The 16,803-nt window shown below is 39.3% G+C and overlaps 1 protein-coding gene across 4 annotated transcripts in view; it reads right to left on the bottom strand.

Annotated features, from left to right (window-relative positions):
• Positions 1 to 3,856: 3,856 nt before the first annotated feature.
• Positions 3,857 to 16,803, bottom strand: part of si:ch211-247n2.1 (calcium-activated potassium channel subunit beta-2) — a 61,292-nt gene continuing 48,345 nt past the window's right edge. For 3 of the 4 annotated variants that reach the window (XM_043702930.1, XM_043702931.1, XM_043702933.1), the window contains 3 exons: positions 10,118 to 10,285; positions 8,335 to 8,530; positions 3,857 to 6,105 (listed from right to left, as the gene is read on the bottom strand). In XM_043702930.1, coding sequence (XP_043558865.1) covers positions 5,812 to 6,105; positions 8,335 to 8,530; positions 10,118 to 10,285 — 658 coding nt within the window. In that variant the 3' untranslated portion in view covers positions 3,857 to 5,811. Of the gene's footprint in view, positions 6,106 to 8,334; positions 8,531 to 10,117; positions 10,286 to 14,575; positions 14,666 to 16,803 lie in introns of all 4 variants that reach the window. The other variant, XM_043702932.1, reaches the window with a different exon arrangement.

Here is a 16,803-nt window from a genome sequence, read left to right as displayed (position 1 = left end):
CCAACAGGTTTATTTGGAAACATGAGATTTCGAAGCGCTGCTCCTTCCTCACATGGTTGTGGAGAATAAGATCATAAAACCCAGGATTTATAGCCAAATGAGTCATGGAGATGTGACACTGTACTCATTTTATGATCTTATTCTCCACAACCACCTGAGGAAGGAGCAGCGCTTAAAAACTCGTGTTTCCAAATAAACCTGTTGGACTATAACCTGGTGTTGTGTGATTTTTAATTTTGTACACCCCAGTCCAACACTGGAACCCCCCAAGTCAATTTTAAGAAAGTACTGGTAAATAGAATACATCTCCTGTCATCTTCTCAAATGAAACCTGCATTTGAGGATTAAAACTTAGCAGCTGAGAACAAGGGAAAGCTTTTCTTGCTTATCACACTAAGTAACTGAATAGACCAATTTAATAATTCTCCCAAGCCAAGTACGTTTGGGCTATGGGACCTAACATAGCAAATCTAATAAACTTGGATCAAGCCAAGTGGAAATCCATCCTCTGGGCAAGAAACCTTAGTTCTTTTTAGCATTGTTTCACAATTAAAGTACTTCCCTTTCTCAGGATACTCACCTATAAATTTTGTTTAAATCAGATATTCTGCAAGCCAGGAATGCTGACGTAAGGTTTGAAGGCCTAATAGATTAAAGAGGCTTTAAAGAGCCGATATTGACAAAAGCGAAAGTTACATTGACACTTTTGTAAAGATCACCTCCAATTCTAAACAATCTGATAAATAACAATCTTGAATATAATTGAGGGGAAATGTTTTCATTAGGTGTTGGACAAAATGAACAGCTATTTTGGTGTCCGTGTTACCTGATCTTGGCCACAAAAGTTAAAAGAAATGGTGAAATGAGAGCAGTGTGAAACTTGCAGCTACTCCCAAAACCTGAGTTGCAGTTTTTCCTGTGAATTTTCCCTGGTTTTTACCAGCAGAAAATTTTCATTCAAAATTATTTTTAGGACTTGTATCGTCTGAAAAAAAAGCATGAGAAAGGAGAGATTGCTTTTTACAAGGCGTTTTTGAGAGAGGCCTGTCCACATGTTTATTGATTGTTGATAGCTCCAGAGGGAGTTTTTTCCCCCTGTTTGCGTGGATGGAATTTAAGATTTTCCTTTTGAACTTGTTTGTTGTAGATTCTTAAATAATGACAGGGATCAGCATTTCTTTTCTCAGACCCAGAGATTTGAAAGTTAACTGAAGAGGAGGATTTTTTCCAGTTGATGGGAGTTTCATCTAAGTGGTTGACTTGTTTTTTAAAGATTTTAAATGTTTAATTTTATTTTTCTCTTTTACATGCTTAAGATTAAAATACATGGGTAAGTAAGAATTTTTTTTTAATATCTAAGGTTCTTTTAAGAGCTGCTTCTGTTGAGGTTTAATGCTGTGGAGGCTTTACAGGAGACACAGTGTGACGGTGAGTAGATTTAGAGAGGTGGTTACATAACAGGATCAATCAGATGGATGGGTGTCTGACAGACATGGTAAGAAGGTTGTTCAGAAGTGTCCTGGGGCCAATTACTTTCAAACAGATATTTGTTTTGCGTACTGTTGAAGGGAATGGTCACTCAGAGTAAAACAGAAGTGACAGTCAGATCTTGGGCACTAAGAATGAATCTTATGTTAAGTGAGATTTGTCAAGATTTTAAAAAGTAAGTGTTATAGATGGCGCTCCCATCAGGGGCACTGACAGGAGATCCTGCGACAGGGACTGTGAATCCAAGATAGTGTGCTGCCTTCCTGGTCTCAGGGTCAAGGATGTCTCAAAATAGTTGAAGCATATTGTTGAAGGGGAGAGTAAGAAGCCGGAAGTTGTTGCACACATTGGTAAGAATGACATAGTTAGAGGAGGGGGTTAAGGCTTTGCAGAGTGAATATAGGAGGTTAGGTAGAAGTTTAAAAAGCAGAACCCCAAAGATATTAATCTCTGGTATATTCCTGGTGCCACATTCTAGTGACAGTAGGAATATAAAGATGAGGCAGATAAATTAATGCTGAAGAGATGGTGCAATGTGCAAAGATTCAAATTTTTGGATCATTGGGATCTCTTCTGGGACAGAAAAGACCAGCTCAAAAGGGATGGGTTTCACCTGAACTGTAAGGGACCAATATCCTGGTGGGGAAATTTGCTTGTGCTATTTTGAGAGTCTTTAAACTAGTAGGGAGAGGTGGTGGAGAGTTCTTGCATAGCTGTCAAAATTGAAAGACAGATGAGGATGTTTCTGAATCAAACCAGAGGAAGTTAATTAGAAAAGACAAACAAGAGCAAGTCAGAGAACGATGTAACTGAAGAATTAAACTGCATTTATTTCAATGAAAGGGGTCTTACAGGTAAGGCTGATGAATTCAGGGCATGTATAGGAGCATGGGACTGGGAGTCATAGCTATCACAGAAACTTGGCAGAGAGAAGGGCAGGACTGGCTGCTCAATATTCCAAGTTTTAGACATTATAGGAAGGGTAGAAAGGAGGCAAGCAAGGAGGAGGAGTGGCGTTTATGATAAAGGGACACATTACTACTCTACTTATAGGATATTTCTGAGGGTTCGTCTGGTGAAGCTATTTGGGTAGAACTTGCAAAGAAAGGAATGGTCATCTTGATGAGATTGTAATAGAGGCCTCTCAGTACTTCGAGGGAAATTGTAGAGATATTTGCGTGTATGTAGAGAGATTGCGGATATATATAAGAATAATAGGGTTGTAATAATAGGGGATTTTAATTTTTGAAACATTGACTGGGAGTGCCATAGCGTTAAGGGCTTGGATGGTGAGGAATTTATTAAATGTATTCAAGATAATTTTCTTTATCAGTGCATAAACTTATTTACTAGAAAAGGAGCAAAACTTGAACGTCTCTTGGGAAATAAGGCAGGACAAGTGCCTTAGTTGCGCAGACCTTTTGAGAATAGGAGTTGGGTTGTCATGTTGAGGTTGTTCAGGATGTTGTTGAGGCCTCTTCTGTAGTACTGTACACAGTTTTGGTTGTCCTGCTATAGGAAGGATATTATTAAACTCGAAAAGATTCAGGAAAAGATTTACCAGGACGTTGCCGGGAATGAAACATTTGAGTTATAAAATTAGGCTAGATAGGCTGGGACGTTTTTCACTAGAGCGTAGGAGTTTGAGGGGTGACCTTAGAGTGGTTTATAAAATCATGAAGGATGTTGATAAAGTGAGTAGCAAGGATGTCTTTCCTAGGATGGGGGAGTTCAAAACTGGTGGGCATATGTTTAAAGTGAGAGCAGAAACATTTAAAAAAGGTTATGAGGGGCAACTATTTTTTTAAAACATAGAAAGTGGTTTGTATGTGGAATGAACTGTCAGATGCAGGTACAGAATGCAGGTACAGTTACATCATTTGGATAATTACGTGAATAGGAAAGCTTTGGAGGGGTATGAGCCAAATGCAGGCAAGTGGATTAGTTTGGTTTGGGAACATGGTCGGCATGGACTAGTTGGACTGAAAGGTCTGTTTCCATGCTGTATATCTAAGTTAGCCTTTCTTGTTGTGCTTAAAATGAAAGGGCATGAATGTCTAAAGAAAATTTGCTAAAACTTGAAACATAAAGGAAAGTACTAGTAATTCTTATGCCAATTACAGAGTAAAAAGAAATATAAAGTGGATTCACTCTAATCTGAGGAAAGTGTTAAAAGTTTCAATGCTTTGCAAAATAATATAATTATGAATTACAATTTTTCAGAAGCTCTGACTTAAAGAGTTACTAGAAATTTGAAAGCAGGAGCATTATATCAATAGGCTGAAATTTAGTGAAAACAGTAACAAGTGAATGATGCACATCAGTACTTTTTTGTTTTTATTTCAGATTTCCATCATCCAATTTCTGTATTTATAAAAATAGGGTACAGTAATCTTTTACCTTATGACAATAATTAATGGCTGCTAATTAACCTTTTTGGTCCAGAAAGGGAAAATTATAAGGATGGAGTCTCATTCCTTTAATAAGATTGTTACTGCAGATTTTTAAATTTGAAAACAGGTCTTATTACTTTTCCTTTCAGTTTCCCCTCATGTTTAATCCAATTATTCTCCTTTTATTTCTTCTTCTGCTTTGGATTTGAAATTCATTCTAATACAACCTCTTTCTTAGTACTTTCAGTTTAATTCTCAATCCTTAAATCTCAAGTGCTAAGGTGATACCTTATTGGTGCTGTCATTTACTAATTCCTAAATACTTTGTTGCCATATTGTTATCATCTCATTATTCCAGAAGTTTACAGTAACAAAGAATATTTGAGCCAAATGTTTACAGGAAAATCTTTACCAGGATACACAATGAATTGGTCTGCTTCTGACCTGTATAATTTTGCAGCTCATCAGGCCTGTGCAGGTGTCTGCACAGACTGTTCACTTCAAATCCTCTTTATCCATCTCTCTCATTTTTGAAAAAAAAGTTCTTCATTGGCTGTCATGCATTGTTGATATTCTGTGATCATGAAAAACATTACAGAAATGGAAATTCTTTTGTTTGTAATTTTGCTTCCATCTCTATTTCAGAGAGGATATTCCATTTCTCTACAATCCACTGCATTAAAAAAAGGATTTCTTAACCTCTCTTTTCATTCTTGTGATGATCTTAAATCTATGGCAGCAGTAATTATTTGTATTGTTTTTGGTCATGATTGTGGCTGCTAGAGGAAAATCACCTAAATTCCAGAACAGCAGTGCAGAAGTTTCTCGGGATAGCACTGGAGCTCAACATTGTTACTTCCCTCCAATGTAAGGTCAGAATTGGTTATATTTGTTGATAATTACAGTTTTCAGTTTCAATAACAATTCCTCAGATAACGAAGTAGTTGATGCCTGGATTTGCCAAGACCTTGACAATATCCAGGTTTTGTCTGACAAGTGACAAGTAACATTCACATCACACAGGTAATGACCATCTAACAGTAGTGAGCCTAACCACCTCCTGGGATACTCAACAGAAAAAGTCAGTGGCTGGGTATTCGGTGTTGAATGGCTTAGCCGATGACTCCCCAAATGTCCTCCATTAGCTTGGAAGGCATACAGTGAATGTGATGGCATTTGTCCACTTGCTTAGATGAGTGCAACAGCTACAGCACTCAGTCCTAGCACACCCTTCAGGACAAAGCAATTTGCCTAATTAACACATTAACTTTCTTTTTAAAAAGGCAGAATTTCTAAAATAAACTATAAAGTTTCCGTTAAAAAGAAATTACACCCTGCTATTCATACTCGGTTGACATAATGCACCTGAACGTCTGTAAAAAGACTGCATCTTGTCACTACTTCCTGCTATAGTCTCACTGATTTCTCTACCTACTTCAGCTGATTAATAAAAATCAGTTATTCAAATAAAAATATACTTTATATTTCAGCCTTAGAAACAAAATGGATGGCAGGTATATTATTTAAAAATATGTAGTTTTAAAAAAATCCCCTATTCCCCTGTGAAAGTTCAGGAACCACATGATAATCCTGAGTAAACAGACAGATAATTATTAGGTTTAATGCATTAGCTTTAACTCAGTGTTTGCAGGCACTGCTTTCACTTTAGTTCATTCTAAGAATGTGACTGTTTTTCACGTATTAACATCTCTTGTTTTGCTAATCAGTATCTGTGACTTCCGTTATCACTGTGCAAATTAGTAATACATTTCTAAATTATTATTTAATTATGGAAATGCTTGAAGTGTACTTTACATATTTAATCAACAGACATTCTAGTAAAATGTATTTAATAATGTGTAACAGAGAAAATAAATTCTTTTTCTGGTAACATTTTGACATGTAAATTCTTAAGGAACTTTGGAGAAAATTAGCATTTTTTTCTCACCTGTGACTGTTCATTAAGCAGAGACAGATACTGTGTCAGTTTTACCATGGCAATAATTACAATTCCACCAAGAAATATACAAGAAGGCCAAAAAGATGAATGTAACACAGCTTTAGACAAATCAAACCTTGTCAAGAGAACATTAGTTTGTCGTCCTTCTGGGTCATAGTAACAAGGAAAAGAAATAGGCTGGAATTGTGTGCTATTGTCTGTAATAGAAGCTATGAGCCTTTCAGTTTCTGAACGATTCCTACTACACTTTGTAGCACAGAAACACTGAAAAAGAAAAAGAAAGATGACTCATTTTTATCCTGTGAGTTTTAGCAAACATGATGATCAGAACATCTACAACAGTTTACAACAATAAAAAGTTAAAATTGCTACAGTCTTTGCAGACCACAGGGCTGCTCTTTCATTACGAACAGAGATGTGACTGGCGGTGGTTTAACTTGAGGGTTACCATGTCTCAGGTGAGGGGAGAGTTTCAGAAGGACAATCCTTTATGGTAACTTTAAATAGTGTGGAAATTGAACCCAAGCTATTGGTATCACTCTAAATTGCAAACCAGTTGTCCAACTGACCCTCTAGAACAATGTATGTTATTTGCAAATGCAGAATTGCCAATCCATAGCATTGCCCTATATTCTCAAAGGGATATTAAGTTGGCAAAGCTGTTTCATCACTAGGCCACTAAACAAAAAAATGCTGGAGATCACAGCGGTTCAGGTAGCATCCAAAGAGAGAAAGCAAGCTTCATCAGAGCTCTGCAATTATCTGCTCCTCCCTTATCACTGGATCAGACGTGGTGCTAGGGAGTCTGAACCAATTTCAGATTTGGAGATCAGTGGAATGTCATTTCATGAGCTTTAGGTGCAAAATGCTGAAGCTTACCAATCGTTATGGGTCATAAAATGATAGTATCACATATTAGCTTCAGTACAGAAGGAAATCTTTCAACTCATTGGCTCTCAACAAGAACAATCAGTCCCACTTCTGTACTTATGACAAGCCAGCTAATAGTTCAAGTCTCAGGGGAAAACAATCAAATAATCATCCAATACCCTTTTGAATGCCTCAACTGACTATGCCTCCATCACAGTTCTAGGCACAGTTGTGTGAACATTTTTTTTCTCACATTTGCTATATGTGCAAATCAATTTAAATCTGTGCCCTCCCATTCTCAAGCTTTTTAAGAACAGTAACAACTGCTTGAGTAGCTCTCGTGATTTTGGAAACCTCTACTGGATCTCCTCTTATATTCTCCTCTCCAAGGAGAACAGTCCAAACCCCTCAAATCTATTTGTGTCTCAAATTTATCATCCCTGTAAACATTTGTGAATTGCATCTGTACTCTCACTGATGAATTCACATCCTTTCTATAATGTGGTACCCAGAACTCCAAGCAATATTCCCACTTAGCTCTATGTTTTATATAAATTCAACATCATATCTGTTTCTTGCACTCTATGTCCCTATTAATAAAATCCAGGATACTGTATGCTTTACTAACAGCTCTCTCTACCTGTCCTGCCACCTTCAATGTACACATATGCATCCAGGTGTATCTGCTCCTGCACCTCCTTAAGTATTGTGCCCCTTACTTTGTATTCCCTTTCCACATCACACTTGTCTGCATTGAACCTCACCAGCAGCCTATCTGTTCACTCCATCAATTCTGTATTCTTTTGGGTTTCTACATTGCCTCCTTTCAGTTTACAATACTTGGTTTGAATTCCTATCTGCCATGTGAGAGACCTAGGCTGATGGGCATTTTAGTGGTAGTGTCCCTATCTTTGAGCTAGAAATCCCAGCTTCAAGTCCCACATGCTCCAGAGATGTGTAATAACATTTCTGAAAAGGCTGACTGAAAATATCACAATACTTCTAAGTTTTCATTCATCCACACACTTTGAAACTCTTCCTTCATTCCAAGATCTAAATCATTAACACATATCAGGAAAAGCAAGGGTCTCAGTGCTGACTCTCAGGTGACTCCACTACAAACCTTCTTTCATCCTGAAACATATTCATTGACAACTAGTCTCTGTTTCCTAATAATCATCAACTAATGTTGTATTTATGTTGCTACTGTCCCCTTTATTCCATGAACTATAAGGTTTCTCCTTAATCTGTTGTACGGCACTTTATCTAATGTTTTGGAAAGTCCACATACAGAACATCATCAGCATTACCCTCACTAATGAACATGAATATTGTACATGACTTTCTAAGCATTAATCCTAATGGGTGGAAACTTTCTGATATTTACAGGTGGTGTGACATTAGACAATTAGATATGAGTTATTACTTATAAGTTGATTCATATCTTTACATTCAGTAAAGAAGCTATCTATATACCCTATTAATTTGATTTAAGCATCACAAATTCTAAGCCCACTGCCATGTTACCATCTGTCTCCATAAACCCCTAGCAACTTTGTCACTCATATTGCATTTGGCTGCCTCATTATTATAGGAACGAAATTCCATACTACAGTTTCTCACCTCAGGATTAAAACGTACACTTTCTTGTGTGTGGTGTAGCAGAACCCTTGACCCTGTTGAGGATAGATTGACATATATCTGCACGCAAGGATACTCTGATGGCTTCCAACATTTTGATATGCAGTTGTGTATGCATTCCTTACAATTTGCAATTCTGGTTTCAAGGACAGTACATGTTGATTCTTCTGTCCAAACACTAGGAATATGAAAGAAAATTTTTAAGATGTTGACTGTGAGAAAAATACAGATTTAAGAACCATATTATTTTCCAGTCATGCTTTTAGTAAGAAATTTTAAATCCACTTCTTCACTTCATTCTTGTAAACCATATTCAACACCAATAATTCCCAGTTTTTCTAACTGTAAAACATGTAAAAATAAACTTTTATTTCAGGGTCTATAGGTTCATTAAGAACGAAATAGTCAGAGTTGAAATTTTCAATGATTTTAAAAATCAGTCATTCTGCAAATCATAATGATAAACACAATTAAAGGCGTGAAATTTCACTCTTGGATTGGGAATTCTGAATTGGGACACTCTTGGCTCCACAAACCTGACCCAGAAAAATGTCCCTTGGAAGTTGGAAATGTAGATCCAGGGATCAAGCTTTATGGGATCAATGAGTATGATCCCAGAAAGAGCAAAGATTGCCTCAACCTCCGTGTTGTCCATATTAAAATGCAACATCTTGGCTGTATCAAAGTTACAGATCAAGCATTCCTCACATCTGAGGCTATTTATAGTCAAGGAGTCATTGTGAAAAATGAGCAATACTTGACCATTATAACTTCATTCATCCTTAGGATGTCAGAGGAGTCAGTCATCTTGGCTCCAGGACATCTCTGCAGGAATTCATCAGACAGAGTGTCCTAGGTTCAATCATTTCTAGCTGCTTAATCAATGACCATCATAAAGTCAGAAATATTTGCTGACAACTGCATAATGTCCAACAACATTCATTATTCCTCAGATAGACAATGAAGACGTCCATGTCCAAATGCAGCAAGACCTGGACAATATCCAGGTTTAGGATGACAAGAGGCAAGTAATATTCACACTACACAAGGCCAGACAAAGATCATTTAAAATAAGTAATCTAACCATTCCCTCTTGACATCCAAGGGCATTACCATCCTGGGGTTACTACTAACCAGAAACTCAACTGGACTGGCCATATAAATACTGTAGCTACAAGAACAGGGCAGAAACTATGATTTCTGCTCTAAGTGATTCATATTCTAACAGCCCAAAGCCTATTCGTTTTCTATAAGGCTCAAGCCAAGGGTGTGATAGAATACTCCCCACTTGCCTGGATGAATGCAGATTCAACAACACTCAAGAAGCTTGACACTATCCAGGACAAAGTTGCCCACATGATGGGCACCGCATTCACAAACATTCAGTCCCTCCACCACCAATGCTCATTAGCAGTGACATATACCATCTTCAAGATGCACTGCAGAAATTCAGCAAGACTCTTTACAGAGCTCCCTCCAAAACCACGACCATTAACATCTAGAAGGACAAGGGCAACAAGTACATGAGAACACCAACACCTGAAAGTTTCCCTCCACAGCACTTGCAATCCTGACTTAGAAATATACCACTGTTTCTATAGTACCACTGTTGAAATCCTAGAACTCCTTTCTAAAAGACATTTTAATTAAAAATAAATACAATAATTTAGCTTGTTTGGTTCAAAAATCGACAAACTATATTTATTAGTTCGAACACAATAAATCAATATATACATATATAATAAAATAGATATTTCTCCAGTACCTGTATTTGCGGGATTGGACTACACTTGATCCTAAAAGGAATGCAACCACTATCGAGCAGACCAGCATTCCCAGGCCCAGAAATATGGCCCTGTCCTCTCCTGCTTTCAGGGCAGACACCATTTTACATTTCTCCTGAGCTTCACGTCCTGTTGCTTTTTTGTAATTTCTGAAATGCAAACCAACTGTGTTAGTATTGATTATCTAATATTTAAGTAAAAACTTGGGATGAGGGTCATTCTGAAGATTTGCATTATTACCTGTTGAGCCACAAATATAGGAAGGCAAGATCAGAGTTTTGGTTCGCAATTGAAAACGTCAATTGAAAATTAACACATCAATGAGACATTAGGAACAAAATGGACAGCGATTCCAAGCAATCCAATCATAAATTCCAAGATTCACCAACTGCTGACCTCACCAAAATATGCAGGGGAGTTAGAAAGGTCAGGGCATTGCAATAAGGTACATTTCAGACTCCTGCCAGGGGTACTGATACAATTGGTAGATGCTGGAGATGAGGGGAGGAAGATTTGGATAACATTCTCTTTCCTCTTCGTCCATTCCAACTGTTGTTCAGAACGTGTGAATCAGCCCTTGTTCTAATGAGACCATAAAATAAAGCAAAGCACCTTTGGGGTGCAGGCCACCCAAGTGAATTGAAATGCACATTCTCCCCCACTATATCACTTGATTTCTCTCTTCCTAGTTGGAAATTGGGAAATTAAAAGCCTTCTAACAGCTATTTCTTTCCTAATTCTGCTATCCTGCAGATGTGGATGGACAGGTCATCCAAGGATATGAAGGTTAGCTAGCTTGGCTATGATAAATTGGCTGCAGTATCTATGGGTGTGTAGGCCAGGTGGATAGCCAAGGTGAATAAGGGGTTATGGGGATGGGATGGGGACTCGGTGTGGGTTGGATATTCTTCAGAGGGTCAGTGCAGACATGATGGGCTGAATGGCCTCTTTCCACACTGTAGGGATTCTATGATTCTATGAGAGTCCATGATGGACATTGCTCAGGAAAATTACCAAGAGAATCCAATACCTGATTAAATCAAATATCTAGCAGCTACACAATTATCCCCAAACTCAGTGATGGGAATGCCCAGTACGTCATTGTGAAAGATAAAACAAAAACAATTGCAACTATTATCAGCCAGTAATGGCAAGGAGATGATCTTTCTCAGCTCCTCCTGAAGTCCTCAGCATCACTGATACTGATGCGCAGCCAATTCGATTCACTCCACATAACATGGCTGAAGGCACTGGATACCGCAAAGGCAGGGCCTTGGCGACAGTATAAAGACTTCTGCTCCAGAACTAGCTACGCCCACTGGTTAAGCTGTTTCAGGCCAGCTACAAAACTAGCATCTACCCAGCAATGTGAAAAATTGCTTAGGTATGTCCTAGCCACAAAATGCAGGGCAAATACAATCCAGCCAATTTTTTAAACAATTCCTTTTGTGAGATGTTGGCATTGCTGGCTAGGCCAGCGTTATTGCACATGCCTGATTATCCTCAAGAAGGTGGTGGTGAGCAACCTTCGCGAACTGCTGCAGTCCATGTGGTTTAGGTACAACTACAATGTTGTTAGGAAAGAAACTACAAACATTTGAACATAAGAACCAGGAGGAGGAGTAGGCCACCTGGCCCTTTGAGCTGCTCCACCATTCGTGGCTTCAGCTCTACTTACCCACCTTCTCACCATAATCTTTAATTCCTTTACTCTTCAAAAAATTATCTTAGCCCGAAAAACATTTGACGAGAAGCCTCATATTTCACTGGGCAGGGAATTCCACAAATTCACAACCCTTTGGATGAAGAAGTTCCTCCTCAACTCAGTCCTAAATCTGCTCCTCCTAATTTTGAGGCTACGCCCTCTTGTTCTAGTTTAATCCGCCAATGGAAACATCCTCCCTGCTTCTATCTTAACTACGCCCTTCATAATTTTATATGTTTCCATAAGAACGCCCCTCATTTTTCTAAATTCCAATGAATATAATCGCAGTCTACTTAGCCTCTCCTCATAAACCAATCCTCTCAACTCCGGAATCAACCTAATTAATCTCCTCTGCACCCCCTCCAGTGCCAGTACATTCTTTCTCAAGTGAGGAGACCATAACTGCATTCAGTACTCCAGGTGTGGCCTCACCAGCACCCTATACAGCTGCAACATAACCTCCCTGCTTTTAAGCGCAATCCCTTTCGCAATGAAGGACAAAATTCCATTCCTTCGAAACTACCTGTTGCACCTGCAGACCAACCTTCTACGATTCATGCACAAGGACACCCAGGTCCCTTTGTACAGCAGCATGCTGCAACTTTTTAACCATTCAAATGATAGTCCTTTTTATTGTTATTCCTACTAAAATGGATTACTTCACATTTATCAACATTGTACTCCATCAGCCAGACCTCTGTCTACTCACTTAAACTATCTATGTCCCACTACAAACTTTCAGAGTCCGATGCACACTTTGCTCTACTACTCATTTTTGTGTCACCTGCAAACTTTGAGACACTATACATGGTCCCCAACTCCAAAGCATTTATATAAATTGTAAACAGATGACATCCCAACACTGATCCCTGAGGCACACCACTAGTCAGGGATCACCAACCAGAAAAGCACTGATTTATCCCCACTCTTTGTTTCCTGTTAGTTAACCAATCCTCTATCCATGCTAATACATTGCCCGTAATGCCAAGCACCTTTATCTTATGCAGCAGCCTTTTGTGCGGCACCTTGTTGAATGCAGAGAAAGTGAGGATTGCAGATGCTGGAGATCAGAGTTGAGAGTGTGGTGCTGGAAAAGCACAGCAGGTCAGGCAGCATCCGAGGAGGAGGGGGAATCAACTTTTCGGGCATTAGCCCTTCATCAGGAATGAATGCCTTTTGGAAATCGAGATACACCATACCTACTGGGTCCCTGTTGTCCACTGTGCTTATAATGTCTTCTCGGTCCCCTCTTGACCATCAGCAAAGTGATGGTAAGTGTCGTTGATAGTGCTATCAAATGGCATTTGCTTAACAATAACTTGCCCACTAATGCTCAATTTTAATTCTGCCAATGCCATTCAAGCCTTTTTTCAAACATGAACAAATGTTGAACTCAAGAGACAAGATCAAAGCATCCTTGATATCAGGCATCATAAAAATGGGTGTAGCACCAAGGAGCCCTAGCAAAACTGAACTTGGTGGAAGTTGGGTCGCACTTTCCATTAGTTGCAGTCATACTTTGCACAAAAGAACATTTTTGTGGTTGTTGGAGTCCATCAGCTCAGTCCTGGGCCATCACCCTCTGGGCTTTCTCAGAATAGCAGCTTTGGCACTTCTTCAGCTGCTTCATAAATGACATTCCATCATTGACTAGAAACTGACCTGAACCAGCCAAATGAATACTGCATAATACAAAAGCAGGTCAGAGGCTGTGGGAATTTAGTAGCAATTAACTCATCTCCTGATTCCTAATTCAACTTCTCTGTACCATCTACAAAACACAAAAAAGGAGTGTGATGGAATACTCTTCACTTGCCAAGATGAGTGGAGTTCCAACCTACACAACAACCTGACACCATCTAGAACAAAGCAACTCACTAGATTGGCAGTCTATCCACAACCTTAAGCATTCGCTTACTCGATCACTAATCACAGTGGCAGTGTGTAACACAGACGTATCTTTTCAAGACTATAAGACCACAGATTCAGGAGCAGAATTAAGCCACTTGGCCTATTAAGTCTGCTCCACCCTTCTGATCATAGCTGATATATTTTTCAACTCCATTCTCCTGCCCTCTCCCTGTAACCCTCAATCATCTTATAATCAAGAACATAGCTATCTCTGTCTTAGCGACAGAGAATGACTTGGCCTCCATCGCCTTCTCTGGTAATGAGGTCCACAGATTCACCACCCTATGGCTAAAGAAGTTTCTCCTCATCTCAGACTCCTTGGACAGCAACGTTCAAACCCACAATCTGTAAAATCTAGAAGGACAAGGGCAATAGACAGTATATGGAATGATCATCATCTGCAAGTTTACCTCAAAGCCACAAAACATTCTGATGTGGGACCACATCACAGCTATTTCACAGTCACTACGTCAACACACTGGAATTCCCTTCCTGACAGCACTGTGGGTGTACCTACACCACACTGACTTCAGTGTTTATGAAGGCAGCACACCACCACCTTCTCAGGAACAATTAGGGATAGCCAATAAATGTACATCCAGCTGGCAATGTCAATTTCCCATGAACGAAGAAACAAAATATCACACTCCAAACAAATGGCAAAGGCCACATTTTGGCCTTTCTGGCCTTCCCATAGTTCTGCAGAGTCTGAAAAGCTTATGTATATTAAGGTCGCAATTCTGAATATTGTCTGATAGATTGAATGGTAAATTAAATCTTTTTACTTTATATCAATATATGAATATAGATAGATTGCTCCTACCGAGAACCAGCACAAACACGGTGAGCTAAATGGCCTCCTACTGTGCAGTGGCAATTCTGTAATTCTGCACGTCTGGATATAGTTACATCACTGCCAATATAAACAGATAAAGTGTAATATTGACAGTAAATCAGAAAATAATATTTTCAGATTAATATTAAAGAATGTTCTGTTTTTCAACCATCCTCTTTAGATTACACCTGGATGCAGCTTTTGTTTAATTTTAATTTTATCTTCCTTCTTAGTTGCCAGCTCAAGCTTAGCCCATAGGTGTGATTGGCAGCCTGACCTTAAGCTGAACTTCCTTCCCTATATCTCTTTGCTTGCACTGTCAGCTTCCTCACCTCTGCAAATATTAGCCTACACCCTGCTCTTTTATCTTTACTGCTGCTTCAAAAACCCCAATTAATTTAAATTCATCCACACAGTATGATGGTACACTTTCCACCAATAGCATAAATGGATTCTAAAAGTAATCAGGCATGTTTGCCTCCACTGCTCTACCTGGAAGGTTAATGCACAAATTCGTCATGATTTGTACAAAATTTTCTTAAGATGGGTCCAAAAATCATCTTTTACTGGTTTGAACTTGTGACACCTCTTCTATCCTCCCATGCTTCAACTTAAAATTTAAAGTGCTCATTGGAGTAATTTTTCAAGGTTGGGAAATTTCCCACCACAGCTACCCTCCCAGGCAAAACACTCCAGATCCTGCATCACCTTCTGGGAGCAAAATGTTTTCCCTAAGTCCCTTCAAAACTTCCTGCCTTTCACTTGAAAGTTATGACCCCTTCTTACTGACCCCTCAACTCAACAACTGCCTTCTATTCACCCTGCCAAAGTCCCCCATAATCTTATACATGTCTGTCAGGTTTCTCCTCAACATTCTCTGCTCCAACAAAACAATCTGAGCTTATTCAGCCTCTTTCCCTTCTCGTTTCCTCTTCCAACCCCTCTATCCTTTAATCTCCCCCCTTAGTTGTCTTTGGCTGCCCTTTGAAACCACTTCCATCCAAATCCTCACCGTCACATATTCCAACAATTTTTTCTATAACTTTGACAATTTAATATACCTGTTGGGCCAAAGGGCCTGTTTCCACACTATAGGAAATCTATGATTCTAAATTCCGTGGTTGCCAGTTTTAGCCAGTGATAGGGCAGCTCAATATTTTTAATTCATTCACAGGATGTAGGAGTCGCTGGCCAAATGTGCAAAATGTGTATAAAATCACATTTTAGTCCTATCTCCAATTGTCTTCATATACACGTGACCCTAGCCCACAAAGGGAAAGCTTTTTATAAATGCTTGATTTGACCCTTGCTTTTAAACTAAACAGCTTCAGGATATTGGAAGAAGATTCAATAAAGATCAATGTTCTCCAAAAGCCTACTTTAGAAAATGGAAGCTTCAACCAAACACTGATAAATTGTTGTTTGAGGCTTACATGAGCAAACCCAGGCTAACCAAAGACTGTGTGCATGCATTGTGGGAGAGAAAGTTTAAGTGTTTATTTTGCATAATTCTAATTTGGTTTGTACTTTGTGGTTGGTATTAACCTGCAAGCTACAGTTTGTATGGTGGCTCAGTGGTTAGCACTGTTGCCTCACAGCGCCAGGGACCTGGGGTCAATTCCCACCTCAGGCGACTGTGTGGAATTTGCACATTCTCCCCTTTCTACATGGGTTTCCTCCGGGTGCTCGGGTCCTCCCACAGTCCAAAGGTGTGCAAGTTAGGTGAGTTGGCCATGCGAAATTCCCCAGAGTGTTCAGGGATGTGTAGGTTAGGTGCATTAATCTGGGGTAAATGTAGAGTAATAGGGTAGGGGAATGGGTCTGGGTGGGTTACTCTTCGGTGTGTAATTGCTGGGCGGAAGGGCCTGTTTCCACACTGTGGGAATCTAGGATTCTAAATTCTGCAGTTGCCAGTTTTAGCCAGAGATAGAGGAGCTCAATATGTTTTTTTCATTCTCAGATGAAGGAGTTGCTGACCAAGCCAGCATTTATTGTCCACCCTTAATTGCCCAGAGGGCAGTTAGGTGTCAAACACACTGCTGTGGGTCTGGAGTCACATGTAGGCCAGACCAGGTTAGGATTGCAGATTCCTTCCCTAAAGGACATTAGTGAACCAGCTAGGTTTTTCCAGCAATTGACAATGGATTCATGGTCAGATTTTACTGAGTTCAAATTACGCCATCTGCCATGGCGGGATTCGAACCTGGGTTCCCAGA

This window comes from Chiloscyllium plagiosum, chromosome 13, assembly GCF_004010195.1.
Source record: "Chiloscyllium plagiosum isolate BGI_BamShark_2017 chromosome 13, ASM401019v2, whole genome shotgun sequence".
Classification (NCBI taxonomy): domain Eukaryota; kingdom Metazoa; phylum Chordata; class Chondrichthyes; order Orectolobiformes; family Hemiscylliidae; genus Chiloscyllium; species Chiloscyllium plagiosum.
The sequence above is the reverse complement of the archived record's forward strand: the minus strand, read 5'-3'. Positions and strand labels throughout refer to the sequence as shown.